The sequence below is a fragment of the Rhipicephalus microplus genome, chromosome 4 (genome assembly GCF_043290135.1).
Source record: "Rhipicephalus microplus isolate Deutch F79 chromosome 4, USDA_Rmic, whole genome shotgun sequence".
NCBI classification, from domain to species: Eukaryota; Metazoa; Arthropoda; class Arachnida; order Ixodida; family Ixodidae; genus Rhipicephalus; species Rhipicephalus microplus.
Window position 1 is genome coordinate 112,151,645 of NC_134703.1, and position 18,261 is coordinate 112,169,905.

At 45.0% G+C, this 18,261-nt stretch overlaps 1 protein-coding gene across 1 annotated transcript in view; it reads left to right on the forward strand.

The window, feature by feature from the left end:
* LOC119172275 (corticotropin-releasing factor-binding protein) overlaps window positions 1–5,364 on the forward strand; it is a 94,506-nt gene extending 89,142 nt beyond the window's left edge. The window contains exons 7-8 of the mRNA XM_037423321.2: window positions 2,282–2,438; window positions 5,233–5,364. Coding sequence (XP_037279218.2) covers window positions 2,282–2,430 — 149 coding nt within the window. The 3' untranslated portion in view covers window positions 2,431–2,438; window positions 5,233–5,364. The remainder of the gene's footprint in view (window positions 1–2,281; window positions 2,439–5,232) is intronic.
* Window positions 5,365–18,261: the final 12,897 nt, after the last annotated feature.

Below are 18,261 nucleotides of genomic sequence, written 5' to 3' on the forward strand. Positions count from 1 at the left end.
AATGCTTTCACTACGCAAAGAAATGCTTAACATTTTAAAAGTGACGCTCACAAAACTTTCGGACATGCTGGCATAGTGCATAGGTACACTATTGTGACGGTAAAGCAGCACACACGCGCGCTGAAAGGCCGCGAATCTGCACACATTGAACAGCTACATGAGACGCGTTTCTACGATTCATGTGACGAAGCAACAAACTGACAATTTGAAATTGAGTGAGAGCACAATCTTTCGGCGTATAGACTTCGGTAGAGAAGCAACCCAAACGAATTCCATTTTTGTTTTACTTTTTTCAGAGAAGCAAAAGAAAATAAGGACCAACCCTGGGTCTCCAAGGCGATGCCACAGCAGCAGGCAGTACCGAACTCAATTTTCGCGCTCATCATTCCTCGTTACTAGCGCCGATCGTGTCGGAACATGCAATAAGTTCGTGAGCTTAGGCGCTAGAAAATAGCACTGAGGGGCTGCCGGCGGGCGTTGGATACCCAGCAAGCTTTGGTACGTGCAGTCTGAGTTATGCGGAGTCAGTGACGTCGAAAAGAAATTATCGTGAAAATTGCCTACAACGTAGTACTAATGAAGAAATGCGTAGGCACCGTGACTTACTAGATGCCTCATAATAAGTGTGGTATGACGGTTCTTGAAAAAACTTATCTCGCGGTCTAATATCACTAGAGGACGTCGAAAAAAAAACATGACAGAAATGCGTAAGGAGTCTTTGTTACGCAAAGATGAAAGATGCGTGAAAAAAATATTTCTGATAAACTTTGCCTAGAGGGAAAGTTCTATTCGATGACTTTTGCAATGGTAGCCACGTGGTAGATAATAAAATTATGTAGAGGCAAACGAAACCTGCAGGCCTTTCTAAAAGCACCTCGTGTAAAATAATTTATGAGCGTTCGTTTGCAATTGCCCATGTGCTCTATGTTCATACGCAGCAAAGTATAACAACATTTACTCAAATGAAGTTGTCTTGACACATCTGTCATATAAATTTATGAACAAAATATCATTTTTTTCAAATGCTAGCCTGATGAGGCAGTACACACACGCCTTCATCAGAACAAGACGAAAAATCCATCTAGGTGCTGTGAAGCAAGATACGTTCATTCATGTTTGAGTGGTTATTTATGGAAGTTGACTCGGCGTGAAAGGCGTGCTTGTTGTGACATTAAAGTGCAATCACATAAACTTCCCTCATAAGCAAAAACGTATTGTGGCGCAAATTTTCATTTATTATATGTTTCAAACCCTTTTTTCTTCTAAATATGTCACTCTCAAACTTTATACCCGAAAATATTATATGAATATGCAGCCCTGCACGTTTGGGAGACCGGAAGAATTGTGACCGTCAGGTTCTTTTTTTTTTTCGAGCACATAAGTTCAAGTGTACGGGTGCATACGCACTTCGGCCCCATCTGAATGATCCCACCATGTCAAGGGATTCAAACCCGCACCATAGAGCACAACTGAGCTACATATTAGCCACTGAGCTTAGGCCAGGTAAATAAATGAATGAATAAATAAATAAATAAATAAATAAATAAATTGGGGCAAACCTCCTTCAACATTAGGGGCCCCGCACTCTACCGTTCGTATGTCAATTTGCGTTTGTTGAGTTAACGAGGCTACGCGCGTTGCGGAGGAGGAATTAGAGGTCACTTGGAAAGAAGTACGTAGTTGAGATTTACCTTGACAGATGCCGCCACTGTCTGAGCTGCTCCCAATATCTCGGCTCATACCTAAGCGATTAACGTTTATTAACTATCCTGACAGTTAATTGATATATTTTGAGTTCAGTTATGCTCCGATATATTATTTATTCAACATTATTCTTGACTTAAAAAGACCATTGATCAATATCTTTAAAATTTTTTTCAAAAATATTTCTAAAGAAGGTAGTAATTGCTCGTCCGGGCATGTTGGGATTGATTGGTATGTGGGGTTTAACGTCCCAAAACCACCATATGATTATGAGAGACGCCGTAGTGGAGGGCTCTGAAAATTTTGAACTCCTGAGGTTCTTTACCGTGCACCCAACTCTGAGCACGTGACACTATGCAGCATTTTCACTTACATCGAAAATGCAGTCGTCGATGCCGGGATTTGTTTCCACGACCTGCGGGTCATTAGCCGAGCTCCCTAGCTGCTAGACCTCTGTGGCGGGACAACCATGCTTATCTAAGAAACAAGGCACAATAGATTTAGCAGCGTAGTGATTTAGCAATAGCCTAGATTGTAGATTATTCTGGTGCAAGTTCATTTCCCTTTTCTTTGGCAGGTAAGAAAGCCATAGGGATTCCATGCGGTACGACTGCCGTTCGTCTGGTGTCCACCGGCAGCTTTGAGGACTCCATCACTTTCGGTTACGAGCCCATCATCGAGAGAGAGCGCGTGCATCTGTGTTCCAAGGCACTGATGACGGTGTGACGATGCTGGTGAGCACGCAGAGTGAATAGCTTTTCGTAGAAGCACTGTGAATGTAACGAATGACTAGACATGCATGGATGCAGCTACTACTGACATCTGGACAGATAACGCGGAACATACTCACGAACGGAATCACTTCATGTATTCCCGCATCATGCACATGAGGCCAGCTGTTCAGAATAAGTAATCTAAGCTTGACAAAATTCTCAACGTGAGTAACACTATGGGCGATCTTTGCACGCAGTTAAACAGAAGCAAATGGCATTCGTTCATAAAATTGCGGTATAACAGAGCACACGAAGTATTTATATGTTTGCATAGCGGAAACGTTGAATATACAGGTTCATTAATGTATTCTAGTTGTCAGAGCAAATCACACTTTCAGCAATCACTTCACAAAACATCATTGCGAAGGACCCGAAACCCATTGTCACGATTCTTGTAAGAGCCGCAAGTTGAGCCCTGTCTATATAAGGGTTAACAGGTATACTATAATAATAACCGTGATAGCCTGCATGTGCGCTCTTACATTATTTACTTCTGTCATTATTTCACCTCGCTCTTTTTGCTTGCTGCTCCCAACTCTAGGGTGGAAATTATACTGACAACACAACAATAAAAGACAAGAGGCAGAGGTAGAAACACAGATAGGCGCTGCATTTCTTCCTAGTCTCTTGTCAATTCTTGCACTGTTGTCAATCTTCACCACGCAACGTACATGTCAGCGGTTTGCATATGCCGGCTATATTCCGTGCTTCTCAATAAAGAGTTCTCTCTCTCTTTATCTTGCGGTGTTGTCAGTATAATGAACCCCCAACTTGCCCAGAGATATCTACTCTTAGGGTAGCAAACGCAGTATTAAAGACGATAGTCTTTCTTGGGAACCTTCGACGCCAAAATTTTGGTCTGTCTGTCTGTCTTTCTGCCTGTATGTCGGTACATTTCTCTGTTTGTCCATGGTAACGATCCCCTTTATGACACCAAAGTGACCAAACGATACCTCAAACGGTCAACCCCGTCCGCAGTGCCCACCAATATTGCTCAGTTTTCAGCATTCATACTTGTGTGATTCTCAATTAAAAAGCAATTATTACGAATTTCTGAGGCACCATAACAACACGTCGATGTTTGGTATGTGTGCATTTTACTAGAGAAGGCACACGCAACAAATTCTAAGGGCCGTAGCGTTTATCACGCTGCGCTGACAGTGCAACGCGATGCTCAAATAGGCAAGTGTTTCCAACGCTTTGCTAAGACTAGAGTAACTGTATGTGGTCCCTACGTGGACCATATACAGTTGCTCTAGCTAAGACGGCACAGTGGTGGTCCTTGCCCGTCGCTTTGCGTTCTACTCCTTATCACCTCCGAGACAGGCACGCATCATTCTCCGCGGGCGCGCACGCCTTCCTTCATTTTCGAAGATAACTGCCAGATGGCGCTCGTGTCTAACGTGCCTCGATGCATGCATCGAGACTCTCTAACGCAGCGCTTCCAAAATACAATTCACCTATTTTCTTGCAAAGAACATCAAATAAACGTTCCACACGCAAGACTATCGTCTTTCGACTACATTTGCAGTGAAACATTCAGATACGGGCGAATTTTTTTAAAATTCCAGTTACCTCTCTTTCTTCATCTTGACATGCTCTGCGCGTGTATGGGCCGTCTTAACTTCTTCTCCATGCTCTTCAACTCATGCTTCTTGAGTTGCCGATAACCTTCTTTATATTTCGTTGATGCCCAGAGCCATTGTATATTCTTGGTATCCAGATTTAAGCATGTTCATTAGAAGTCGCGTAGCGCCTTCAATACGTCCCGTCGTGCTCCCGTATAAAACTGCTCATTTTCATATATTAAGCCTTTATTATCAGATTTCTTTACTCATATGAGCCGCAAGCTGGAAGAAGGAAGAAAAAAGCAGAAGTACAGGAAGGTTAGCCGATTCTTAGGCGATCTGGATAACCTTTACGGGTGAAGGGGGTAAGGGGAGTAAAAAATGATGTACAGAAGGAACGGCAAGAGAAGGAAAGACAAATGGTAGAATACGACATGGCTTGAAGGCTGTCTCCGAGACAAGTTGTCTCGGGTGATTATCTAGTTTATTGAGTGCATCACGAAGTCTGTCTTGGAGCAATTCAACGGGCACATTCGCACAGAATACAGGAGGTTGTTTCTTGATAGGAGGCTGCAGTTATTGCGTGTAGAATAGCTAGCTAATAAAATAAATTAAATATCACGCATTTGTGATGGCCCCACCACGTCACATGCGGCAAGGAAATGTCTCCTTAGCTCGCGATATTCCTGATGGAAGACGAAGCTTGAGATCGGGATCCAAGTTATGTAGAAGAGCGTTTATGAATTCCACCAAGTTCCACTATGGAAATGCGAGGTCATGCGTCAGCAAACGAGGCCTTGTAGCTGCGTCGATTCTTGAGAAAGGTGTGGATGGGGATGCACACAGCCATGTACAAATCAGGCGGCCTCTATCTTCGCTGTCATTATCATATATATTATTATAATCAGGTATGCACTGATGTGCTAGGTGAATGGTAAATAAAGTTTTTTTGATTCAGGGGAACACTATCAGACAACCTCAAAGAGGGGTCCGTACACAGTTGCTGGCCGCTCCCACGCCTGTATAGGAAGACCATGACCCTACGGCCGTTCAGGAGGCCTGCGCTTGGTCATGTTTTTCAATTGCGTTATAGTGAGCCATTTTTTTCGACGGCGGTTTACTGGGAAAGGCCACTCCGTGTGTGTGTCCCTAAACAAGGTGCCTTGTTTTTTGGCCTCTCATTGCAGGCCTATGACAGAGGGAAGATGGACAACTGTTCCAGATGGACAGTGTACACGTTCGAGGCGCAACTGCACCGGGAAGAAACCGGAGAAGGAAAAAAAATACAATGCCTGCGACATCGTTCTAAGCCACGTCTCGAAGTTCCTTTTGCGCTTAAGTTACTAGGCTTACGTCTTCTGACCTCGTTTGTTTGAAGAGAATGTAAATAATCCTGTTTTTTGGGGGTGTTTTCTTGTGTGTTTCTGTTTCGTCGGCTTCAAGACAATATTTACAACAACCCTGCGCAGTCAAACATACATGTACTCGTTCGCAGAGCGATCAGTGTCCATTTAAGTTCATACTAAGATTCGATTCAGAAACAGAACCTGGGAAAGTTTCATGAACGTTTTGTCAATGTTATGCATGCTCAAGCCGCTTCAATGATAGTATCTTCAGTTTGCTATGTAAGCAAACTGATAACTTTGGATGATGGTGTACGGTGTCCTTTAGGCACATACAACAGGGATGGTCAGAAAGCCCCAAATTATCTTGCGCGTAAACTGATGAACACGGAGTCCCAATTCATGCCAAGGTAGCCTGTTTTTCACTCGTTATAGGCATTTTGGACAAGGTGAAAATGCAGAACGAAAATTTTTCGTATGCACTATATGAGGCATATATCGACAAAAACAATTCACAACTTCGGCTGCTCGTTCTGTCGCTATTGATTGTGCCTATGTTCTCGGTCATTTTTAGGCATACAATGAAAGAATGCTTCAATGCTTTAAAGAAAGTGCTGACAAGATGTTTCAAGGTATCTTGAAAGCACGATATCAGAATAGATGCTTAAAATATCCAATTTGTCTACATTTTGAACACATTACTTGTACGTTTGATCTATGTACACGCAGTAACATCTTCAACAGCTCAAATAGGGCAAAGAAAACATGATGGCAAAATGTTAGCCTCGAGCGAAAGAAGGCCTGTTTGCTCAAACTGAGCCCAAGAACAAAGAAAGGCTAATGTCTTTGTTTTGAGCATGGTCACGTGTGATGCCTCACTGTTCTAAAAGTCATGTGACATAAACAACTCACGTATGTTTCTTCGCAACGTTTTGGAAGTAACACCGTGTGATAGGCTAGCTGACAAAATAGTGCACCTCTCAATGAACCCCCCGCGCTGTTGACGTGAAGCCTGATTCCTGGAAAGGAACAGGCTTAAGCAATGCACATTTGTGCATTGCTTAAGAGCGTAGGACATGAATGGCATTAACAGACACATAAATAGAGTGATGTTATTAAACTTCCTGTTCCGTGGCTTTAAACTTTGCCCAAATAGCTTAACGATGCATATCTACCAGCTAGCCTAAACCAGTGCTATAGAAAGTTATGAAAGAGTGCGAATCGAACCGCCGAACGTTGTACTTCCTGTCCTAAATGTTTGCAGCTTTTAAGTTTACTTTTGCTTCCGTTACTTCTAATCATTTTGCCTGAAAACTGAGTTCTCTTCAGCACGACTACACCTTCCAATCGTGTGGCTAATGCTCTTTAGTGCATTCTTTTGTTACATTGCGAGCATAACAATGACGGCGAAACAGCATAAATGAATGAACGACACTCGATCCTCAGATATAAAGGGAGCTGAGAGGTCGATATCAAACATCGCATGACGCTCATCTGAACCGCCGGATAACACTACTGAATGACGACCAAAACTGCTAATTTACACAACGTGTAGGACGTTTGATTGCTAAACCATAGAAGCCGAATATAAGACAAGATTATTCCCACGAAAACAATGGCTTCAAACACCGACAGAGCTGGAAATTACGTTTGGTGGTGTCCGAGCACTGTACGAATGAAAAAATTCTCCATTCTTTAAGCACGACAATCTTAACCGGGGTTCTTTTCTGAACCATGAATCCAGCGTACAAAATGGTTCGTTTTTAGATGATCAACCATTAGTATTTCACCTCTCACTTGTGTTGGTTTGATCTGTGCTCGACGATACCTACGAAATGAAGTTGAGAGCCACACAGCCCATGCGAGGATCTGACCTTCCTTCAGACCTCAGTGACTGTTACTTGGTTTAAAGGCTAGGCTCTTTTGCTTTATTTTTTTTCGACAGCAGCGAACGATTCTAGTATAGCCTCCTCAGTCTATGGTTAGTTCGAGTACAACAGCTGCTATGATATAAACTGCATAATGTTTTGAATGATTTGTCGTAAAGCTTGACGCGATCGTTCTGCAGTATGGTAGCCACGAATCTGGCCAAAATAACTGGACAAAAGAGCGAAAGAAAGTAACTTTACGTATTTTTTTGGCCTCCTTTTTATTTCCTAATAAAAGTGACCCAATTACGAAGTCTACGCATCACGAACGCTACTACCATTTGTATTAGAAGATTATGTTAAATTCAACGCGTCAAAAGTCTACGCCCACGAAAAGTTTTTTTTTTCGTAATCTCTGAGCTCAGCGTTCACGTCAAGTGAGCCGACATGTCCAAAGGCCGCGTTGTATCGAAATCGGCGTTTATACGCTCATCGCCTCGCTCAACATCGACGTAGAATCACGCAGATTACAGAAACTAGCAGAGGCGCTAGTGCCCAGATTTGTCCGGTATCGGTAGCTTAGTGACTTTGCTCGAAATGGATGCCATTTTCACGCAAAGAGAGCCGATGTTTGCGCATTAAGTTGTTCCAAACCCTCCCTGTTATATAGTGGTAAGGTCATTGCTCGAGTGAACCAATCCGCATGCTCCACCGTTTCTGGAGGGTTGCCATTGGCTCGCCCCATTCGACCATTTTTGCGTCACTGGAAACGCGGTGTACTCAAAGCGGGCGACCAAAGCTACACTGCGACTATCGTCAGTGGAATCAGATATGACTGTTGGTGTTTCTTCTGGCATGACCGGCAGACGGATGAACACTTGGCGTTAAGGAAGCAATTCCTAGCAGCGCATTCCTTTTTATTTGCTTGCATGTTTTCTCGAAGCGTGTGTTAAAACGAACCACACATTCGCGAGCACCTGCATCAGTTCGATTCACGGGAACGGGGAAACCCGCGCTCAATCGGGGCGCGCTACCGTTGAGTGGTGGCTGCCCATGGAGTGAAACACTGTGTATCCATGCCTATGAATACCTGAGCAAGTCACGTGTTGTTGGTGACGTTTGGGCTTGTACTTCTGTTTTCCTTAAAAATGACGAGAAAGACAAGATAGATGATGAGAGAGAGGGCGACGAAATATACTCTGTTCCTGTTGTGTGTCCCCTTTGCTCCTTTTATTCATGTACAGCGAGTGTTCACAGCGCGCCGATGGTGGAAGTTGTCTCATTCCCGTGTGGCTATAGCTCTTTCGAAGACGCGACAACAATGTGCGAATAAAGGTTTCCTAAACCATGCCGCAAGTATATTGTGTCATGTGTGCATACTTCGCCAGGGCCAGAGAGCCTGGGACACCACGTAAGTTAGGGTGGGGTGAAATGCATCATGGGGCAAGAGGTGACATTTTGACTTTGCCGGCTTCTGTCGCTTATCGAAAAAAAGTACTTTTCTTTCTTTCTCTATTTCAGTGATAGGTGCCGATAGCTGTCTATCGTTTTATGTGTAAAAGTTTGGCATCGCTCACAGCTCTCGCGTAGGAAAAATTACGTGGTGGGTGTCAGCGTGTTCGTGACCCTTCAGAAAGGGGCGAAATTCTGCTCAGCCAAATTTTTGGATCCGTGCATGAAGCTACCACAACGTCAGTACAACTTACGTATTTATTTTGTTACTTTATACTACATTTACTTACCACCAAAAATTTGCTTCATCTGGTACAAGGTGCCAAAGCGGACTATTTTTTTAATTTGGTAACGCGGGTGAGGAAAACGTACCAAAAATGGCATCAAAATGCCTTAGAGAGATATTGTGTATTATATTTATGTATAATAATAATTATGTATTATATTTTTGTTTAGAAGGGTCAGAACATAAAAGAAAATAATATGTAGAGCTTCATGCACAAAAAACAACAAAAAATTTGGCAGCTCCAACGTACCTAGGAATCGACATTATGCGAAGCATGCGGAGGGAAGGTGACCGTGTTGCAAATTTTTTATTGAGCGACACGTCATAAAGTGACACAAAATATATGTACAAATTTTTGCACGCACAGACAGATGAAGAGTTGCAGATGTTTATTCAACCAATTGTTAGCACTTGCGCAACGATGCCAACTGGAACATGCGAATTAGCAACACCAGAAGCTGACATCAAGGGCTGATGCTCACGAGGATACTGGACCTAGCCATTGCTACATAAATCAGCTTCAGCGCACGGTAACTAATCAGCGCATGGTAACTTATAATTTTCAAACCATCTTACCCTCCCATGCTAATTATGATTCATGCTATGATAAGGGGCTGACCACGGAAAGTACCTAAGCGTAAGCGGCTAGATAGATCGATAGATACGCTCAAATCGCAGAAGTTTGCGAAGAAGTGCTTCGCATTTAATAATGACAAAAGATACGAAATCCGAAATTCATCGCCTCGCAAAGCTTGGCTTACTAAGTTGAAAGCCACGAAATGCCCGTGCAGTTCAGCATCAAAACGGCAAAAAGTGGCGAAAAAGATGCATGAGAGCATATCTAGCCACTAATCATTGAATAATCTGATAAAGTGCACGCGTTAAACAAAAGACCCCATAAGCACGAAGAAAGAATGGGGGTGCTTGATCTGCTAAGAGTTTTATAGCAGCACAGCGCCGCGTTTTGCCTGTATTCGCTGCGTGGAGTGCTAAGAGTTGGCGCATGAAGACTGCGGGGGGGGGGGGGGAGAGGGGCATGGGACGTTTTTTAGGTGTTTCTACTGCTAAATTTTAAGGAATAACATTTTTTCACACAGTCTCGTTCTGCCTGACGCTGGTTCTCATTTCCCCCATAGGTTGGGGCAAAATGAAACATCTGGTGATTTTTTCAGTTATTTTAAGACATCTCTTTCAACTGTGGCAACATAGACATATTTATGCAGCACATACGTTGTACCCCAAGGAACGTTTCTGCATTGGCATTTAATGGCAAAGAGGGTAATTAAAAAAAACTATATTCACTAGTTGCTAATTTTTATAGCATTTTATCCCACCCTACGCTAATTGTGATCAAGCTACCCTAGTCCCTGCAGGTGTCGATCTTCCATAGTTAATTTAGTTCCGCCAGACTACTCTCAGTTAATGCAGGATAGCAAGCCAGTTGCAACCTCCTTATAGTCCGTGTGTCGCCGTCACTATCACTGTTCGTGCGATTGCTAGAAAAATACTCCAAGCTACCGCCTGAGCAGGCCTCAGAAACATCAAGTAATGAAACTACTCCTCTGTAATATGAAAATCCCAGTTATTATTTTTGGCCGCTATTTATTCACCAGACATTGTCAGGTCACATCCGGCGTAACTGAAATGGCGCACGACATTTAGTACGGAGGAAGGAAAGGTAGGAGAGGCCCTGACGTCACTCGTTGTGAAGCTGTGATGATGCCGGAAGTGAGCCATATTGACTGGGCAAATTCTCCTCTCTTGTTCACTTCCGAATGTAAAGCAGAAGGCGCGACTCTCTCTCCGGCTCGAAAAGCATGTGGGCTGCGCAGCGCGTGTGTCGTGACGATCCGAAACTAATGGAACTGGACTCATCACTCTGAGCCAGCGGGGCGCCTTCGGCGAAATCATTTCGTCCGAGTGATATTAGGGAGTAACGGCTCGCCGACAACGAAGCAAGTACAAGAGAACGCGCGCTAGATGCACTGACAACGACGAGTGTTTTCACGTCAATAATTCAGCAACTGTACAGAAAACACGATCAGTCGTGCGCCTTCTACGGTTGCATTCCGCCACGCGGCCGATGCAGCGTCCGGCCACTGTGTCCGTGTTCCGCGTGAAGCTCACCGGCGTCAGCATTCTGCGACCATGGTGACTTTGAGCACGGTGCAAGTGACACTTGAACGCAGTTGCTGTTACGTTGAGATTACATGCAATGCTGGTGGAGAGTGTACGAAGCGGAACAAAAAGGTGTTTTAATACGCACATGCAAGTTGTTACTTTACACACACAACACGAAACTACATATGTGCACATAGTCCTAATGGCGTCTAGCTGGGCTCAACAGCGTCGTCCGTTTCACAAGCAGGAGCACTGCTCAACCGTCACTGACCTGCAAGGCGTTCGTCATCGTTCAGTTTCGTCATCGTTCAGCTTCGTCATAGTGCCCAACGCAATTTCGCTGAACACTAACGTCTTCATCCGCGTCATCCGCCACACGACACATGGATATGCACTCGTTCTACACACTGTTGAAACCCCGTGATGGACAAAGGGATTTGTAAACGTTGCTAAAAGCACAGTAACCGCCAGGAGAAAACTGCGTAACCAATAACGCGGCGCAGAGCACGGATATTGTGCGCCACTGCTCAGCACGAGACCTGGGGAGGCACGCATGCCGCCGCCAGCCGCGGCCGCTCACTGCTAGACCAGCTCCACTGCGCAACACGTAACCATAGCAACGCCGCCATTGTGCCCAGTGAATATGGCCGCCGTGATGTCATTTCCGCCACACTTTTGACGCTGCGCGCCGGCTGGGCATGCCCTCTCCTACCTTTCCTTCCTCCGCGATTTTTAGCCACTTTGTAAAAACGATTGACACGAATGACCATAGAAAAGCATAATCTCAGTCTCACACTGTGTATCCCTTAATCACGACACTCAGAGCGCTGAAAATTATTACATATTAGCACTGATAATACAGTATAATCCCTTTATGAAGGCCATGTATTTATTAGATAAATTGGTTTAAGAGACACTAATGTGCCTACATTAAAGTATAGGTTGTTTAGAAAATGTATACGTAGACAACTCATTAAAAAGACAAAGACTATTTCCCGGAGAAGAATGGCAATTTGGGCTAGTTACCATGTTTTCCTCATTACCTTGTTTCCCGGAGCATGTCTCTCATAATGTGGTTGAACTGTGCCGAAGAAAACTTCAGAGAACCAGAGAATGAATACCGCTTCATTCGAAGAATGAAAATAATGACTTTACCTGATGTAATTGCATTTTACCCGCGAAGCTTTGGTCGAGGTTTTCTCAGGACTATCGGCGTAATGCGGTTCGTAGCTTCTAGCCGGTACGGGCTACATAAACATGGAAAGCGCCACTGTTCATCTCCGACCATCTAAAAATGGAGACGCTGCCTGTAGCTAGCCTCAGCGTCCCGAACACCGTGTGCTATGCAACAAAAGCATTCGAAATGTGCTGGTAGGAGGTACGCGTATCTGATACAGGAGCCCAGTGGTCTCTCTCGAATGTTCTTCTGCCATGGCTAAAGTCGTTCGATCACCTCAAAAAGCGGCCTGTCGGGAGAATCAATAGGAATTGACGCATGACCCGCAACGGTGACGTCATTCCCGTTCAAGCGCAAGCGATGCACTCCCGTGCTGTAAAAGGCGAAGTCAAGCGCAAGCGAATGGCAGAAAAATCCAGAGCTTCCCGTAAGACAAGCTGACGTTAAACGTGAACGCTTAGCATCGCAACCTGAGCTTAAGACAAAGCAAGACGAAGCGATGGCGAACGCTTCCCTGTTTCATCAGCATTCGCGAAGTCAAGTCAGCGAGGCCAGGTTGACATTTTATAGGCTATTTTTTATGACGCGAATAAATTTGTAGGAACGTCGAGTAAATACTGCCAAGAGGTGGTTGCAATCCCCGCACTGATAATGGTATAGTGCAAGTTTGTTGGCTCAAAAAGTGACCGTTGCACAGTTACATTTTACGATCATAGCAAGAACGGTGGTAATGTTCCACTGTACACCTCCTTTCTTCCTGTATCCCAAAATATCATATATACGCTGTTAAGAGCGTATCTAATATTTTGGGTCCACTACCTCTTTTCGTCATGTATCCCAGAATATCATATATACGCTGTTAAGGTAAGAGCGTATCTGATATGTTGGGTGCTGGAAGTGTTGCGGGTACACAAGCAAAAATGAAATCGCGATGCCTCACGCTTGAAGCTCATAGGCAAGAAAAAAATAATGCCAAGCAATTTAAGTATTTCATAAGTGACTTCGTAAAAGCTGAGCTGCTGAATTCGATGGTTATAAGTGATGTTTTCAATTTTGCGCACAACGGACTCCAGAAACGTAGTGACAGGAAGAAGGCCGAGGGCTCTTTTTTCTTCTTAGTCAACCTCTAGCTATCGATACACTGATAAAGCACAGATATACAATATCAACACCAATACTCGATGCTTAGTGCCCCCGTACTCAACACGTCTGCCACGTGTCAGCCTTGAAGACGAATTTATTGTTAACGGTGTTTAACGCTCTATTAGTAGAAATCACCGCTTGCAAACAGCCCCGATTTCTTTCCTTAATCATGATTCGCCGTTTAATTTCGAACTTCTCTACGTAAAACTTAGCGGCAAGAGCGTGTTTTCTGTTCTGCAGAACCATTGTATTGCTACTCTCAGAAACGTTGTATTAATAATATTGTTGTATTGATCCCTGTAGGTTACGAGTCAAAGAGCACTTTTTTTATTAAGGAATCAGCTGGATCCGTATTTCCATGCTGCAGTGAAATCACGCCAAAAATCACGCCTCCGAGAACTTGCGTCAATTATCGGTCCTAGTACGTGTAGTGTGCTCATTCGCTATTCGCTGCGACTGTGAGATACAGATTAGAGCAGGGGTCCCAAACACGTGGTTTCACCAAGAATAAAGTTATGTTGCTTTGCTGAGTTGTACTCGCAATATTTTCATGCCTATTGCAAATTTAACACGTTGTTCAGGTGGGCTTTTTTAAAAAGGTCAGGCTGATAACAAGCTTTTTTTTTTTCGGGACGCACCTTTATATGGTTACTACGCATTGAAACATTAACGTTTAACGAAAAGTGTGTTTCAAAATGCAGCGTCAAGATTGTACTAATTGATGAAATCAGTATTGATGGGTTTTTTTCAAAACTTCATGCGAAATGCTCTTCAGGAATGCTGATAGACGTGCACAGGGTTCTCCGTCAGAGTGGCTAAAGTGTCATCGTAGCTGCTACACTGGCGTGTCTCGGGAGCATATACTACTTTTAAAGAAAAGGAGATGTATTAAAGCAAGCGCATATTACTGACGAGAGACTTCGTCGGCTGTATGAAACCACTCTGCCCGTTTGCCGTTTTTCACGTAGCCGACCTTTCATTCCTCTAACTTGCTTAGATTCTTCGCTTACGAAGGTGCGATCAGCTTCGCAGAATTTCGTCTTACTAGCACCATACAGTCATCAGCAAACTCAACTCTAACGCTCGAAAACCTAGTTTTGACTTTTCTGACTGCTGCCAGCCGAGAGGCACTGGACACTGTTGCCGATTGTCACAAACGAGCGCTCAGGAAAGCGCGCGCCTCCGATTTTTAACGACCACGTGAAGACCAGGTGCCAATCAAATGTGACAAGCGCGTGCAACAGAAAAAATTACGCCATCTACCGCTAAAGGGAACCACGAGTAAATGTGAAGCAGTGGCCGCTAACGCTTACTCTGGCGGCGGCGCTCATGCCGCGCTCATCGCGGTATTGCGCAGAAGAGAAACCCGGGGAGGATCAAAGCGTGTTGTGATGGACCGGTGTTAATTGGCAGAGAGAGGCACAAAACTCCGGGTGGGCACCGGGACCCACAGTCCACCTTGGCACGGAGACACGGACGGACAGCGTTACACAGGCTAGTCGAAAAGCTGCTTCACATCTAAAACAGTCACTCGACGCTGGTTTATGGCACGAGGTGCGGAAACAACAAGAAAATCTCGCCCTTTATCCCACTGTGGCTGTGCTGCACGCCGACAAAAAGCCTAGAAGGTTGAAGAACCCATGATTGATTGATGTGTGGGTTTAACGTCCGAAAACCACCTAATAATTATGAGAGACGCCGTAGTGGAGGAGTCCGGAAATTTCGACCACCTGGGGTAGGAGCACATGGGCCTACAGCATGTTCGCCTCCATCGAAAAGGCAGCCGCCACAGTCAGCATTTGGTCCCGCGACTTGCGGGTCAGCAGCCGAGTACCTTAGCCACTAGACCGTCACGGCAGGGAAGTTCGAGAACCCAGGGCGAGCGGATCGTTTATCGTCTTTCGACGTCATTTGCAGATTACATGCAGATGCGGGGCCAATTTTTTTAGAGTGAGTAGTTTGTGCCCGTTGTTTTGAATATATTGGCGTACCGTGTCCGTTGTTTCGTATTTGATAACTGCCGAGTGTACATGTTTGTGAGCTGTTTGTGTTGTTTTATCTGGTATTATATTTTTCGTTATCAATTCTAGCTTCTGACTTAATCTTTGAACGCAGCCAGTGTTTGCTGACGCGCCAAAGAGAACACTAAATTGTCAGCGCTTTAGTGGTGCGTTTCGGGGGGCTGATACGTCAGCCCTTGAAATCAGCCCGGCAATTGCCCCCATATTAGCAGGACAAGCAACACCAATATAATCGAGAGTTTTCGAATAGCGTATGCGTCGTTGGGGTCGCTGCCGCTGCGCATGCGTAATAGCGCTAGCCATCTTTAGCGTTTGAGGTCCGCCCACTGAGGTCCAAAACAGTGTGTGGCCCACAGAGCTGCTCTGCGGTGACTCAAACTTCTGTCAGCGTTTGCGGTAGAAAAACGCCATTCGAAAACCTATGTGGCACCCATACGCAAATGCTACACCAGCAACACCCGATACCTTAGCGCACGCTATTCGCAACCTCGGTAATACTTCGGTATGCTTCTATAGTATGTCGGCATGTATCGGTAACCTATCGGCAACGTAACCGAAAACTACGCGGTGCTGGCGCCAACCAAACAATCTCAGTACGCGCTGCGGAGCGTTCGATTTAAGCTTGCTGACAACTGTATACGTGTCGTCCCAAAGGGGCGTCTCCATTTCTGGCGAATATCGAAGCACACTGAAGTATAGCACTGCGCAAGGAATACGGTAACACAATAACAGACGAGAGAATTCGAAGCACACAAGCACAAAGAGAATGTTAAATAGGCCAATGAGATTAAAAATTTCGCAGAACCTCGCAGGTAATAAATGGCAGCACAAAGCACAAGACCAGGTCGATTGACAGATCATGGGAGAAGCCGTTGCCCTGCAATGAGCGTAGTCATTCTGATAACATCATGATTATTGTTATTAATGAAACATAAGCGTTTGCATCTGCAGTTTACACTGTAGTTGTTCGATTGAGTACCAACTAACCCTTCAGCACTGGCGCTGCAGGTATAACAGTCTCGCGGACCCGCCTGATTGTAGTTTGGTCTCCGGTAGTAAACAACCGAGAATACTTTCTCGTTGAACATAAGGTGCAAACATGAATACCTAGCGTATTTTGGTAATGTTCTACTGAACTGATCGCTACAGCAATTGAAAGTGTAGCAAGAGCACTTACCTGCTCGGCTGGAAGACGGGCACGATGTATTCATATTTGTTAAACATTGAAACAAATCACTTGTAGCACGGCCGTGTTACTAAGAAAGCAAGACTTTCTGCCGCAAAATGCAAACGGCTTGCACCCGGAAAGTGAGGCACAGCGGTAACGCTTGTCTGACATTGCCAACGTTCTCACATGAAGCAGAGTGCTTCGTTTAGTGCTTCCTTAATCACGAGGCATGTCCGGCAGAAGCAGCAATTTCCACTTCCGCGCATGTAAACAGACGAGAGGAACATTCCTGGCATTGCAGATGCAGAAAGTGTGGTCTGTGTGAGGACACGATATAAAATGATAACGCTTGTCTTTCGCGGTTCATCGGAATTCTCGATGTCGACTCTGTTAGCGGCCCATCATGAATGCACGCGTGACCAAGTTGATTGGACTTAGTGTGTAAGCTCCCGACGCGTCAGCTGAACACATGAAATTTAAAGAAAAGGCAAAAAATTTAGACAAGTTCAGGAGCTATTATTCGCTCAACTTTTTAGGGGCGAAGCTCCTTAAGGCGTGGGTCTGTCCATCCCTTGTATGTATGCAGTAGTACGTAGCCACAGGTGGCACATACCCACTTTGGAGCGGGTATGTGTCACAGGGGATGCGAGATGGTAGATGGCGGTACTTGGAGTGTTCACTAGCTGGACGCACGAACGGACGGACGAACGGACAGACTAGCAGATGGACGGACGGATGGACGCAAGAAGAGACAGACAGATGGATGGACGGACTCACGGATGGACGCATGGAAAGACGGACGGGTGGACGGATGTACGCACGGATGGTCGCGCAGACGGACGCAACAAGAACGAACGGACGGACGGAGGCATGAATGGGCTGACGGATGCTTCGCCCTACTCATCATCATTCACTCCGTGGATATGCTGTGATTTTTTTTCTTTTTCATTTTGGTCCACCCTTCCCGTCCAGCACATTCTGACAATGCTGCAAACAGAGCGGTCTCTGGGTCGCTCACGAAGGTTGATAATAACAATAATTTCTGGGGTCTTACGTGCCATACATAACCACTACATAATTATAAGGCACGCCATTGAGGGCTCCCGAATATTTAGCCACGCCGGGTTCTTTTACGTACACCGAAATTCGGGTAAACGAGAGTCTAATATTTACCTTCCATCAAAATTGCAACCGTCGCTCCCGGAATCAAACCCGCGGCCTCCGGGCCAGCATCGAGCACCAAAGCCACTGCATCAACTTGGCAGCTGACTAACAAATGTTAGTAAAAGTGCTTTGGCAGACAAAATCGTTGAATTTCTTTCATTATCAAGCCTACCTAATTCATGGTGGCTTCAACCTATTTTTACGGCATTTTTTTTTTCAACGTGCGACAAGAAGATTGGAATAAATATGTATGCACGAATACATTTGAAAATTAAACCACGAGGTAGAACTCTGTTAAGGAAACGACCAAGAGGTATAACTACTACCTAGTCCGCCGCGGTGAAGCAGTGGCTCAGTGCTCGGCTGCTGACGCAATGGTCACAAGTTCCAACCCGGCCACGCCAGCCGCATTTCGATGAAGGAGAAATGGTAGAGGCTGGCGTGTACGGTGCACGTTGAGGAACAACAGATGG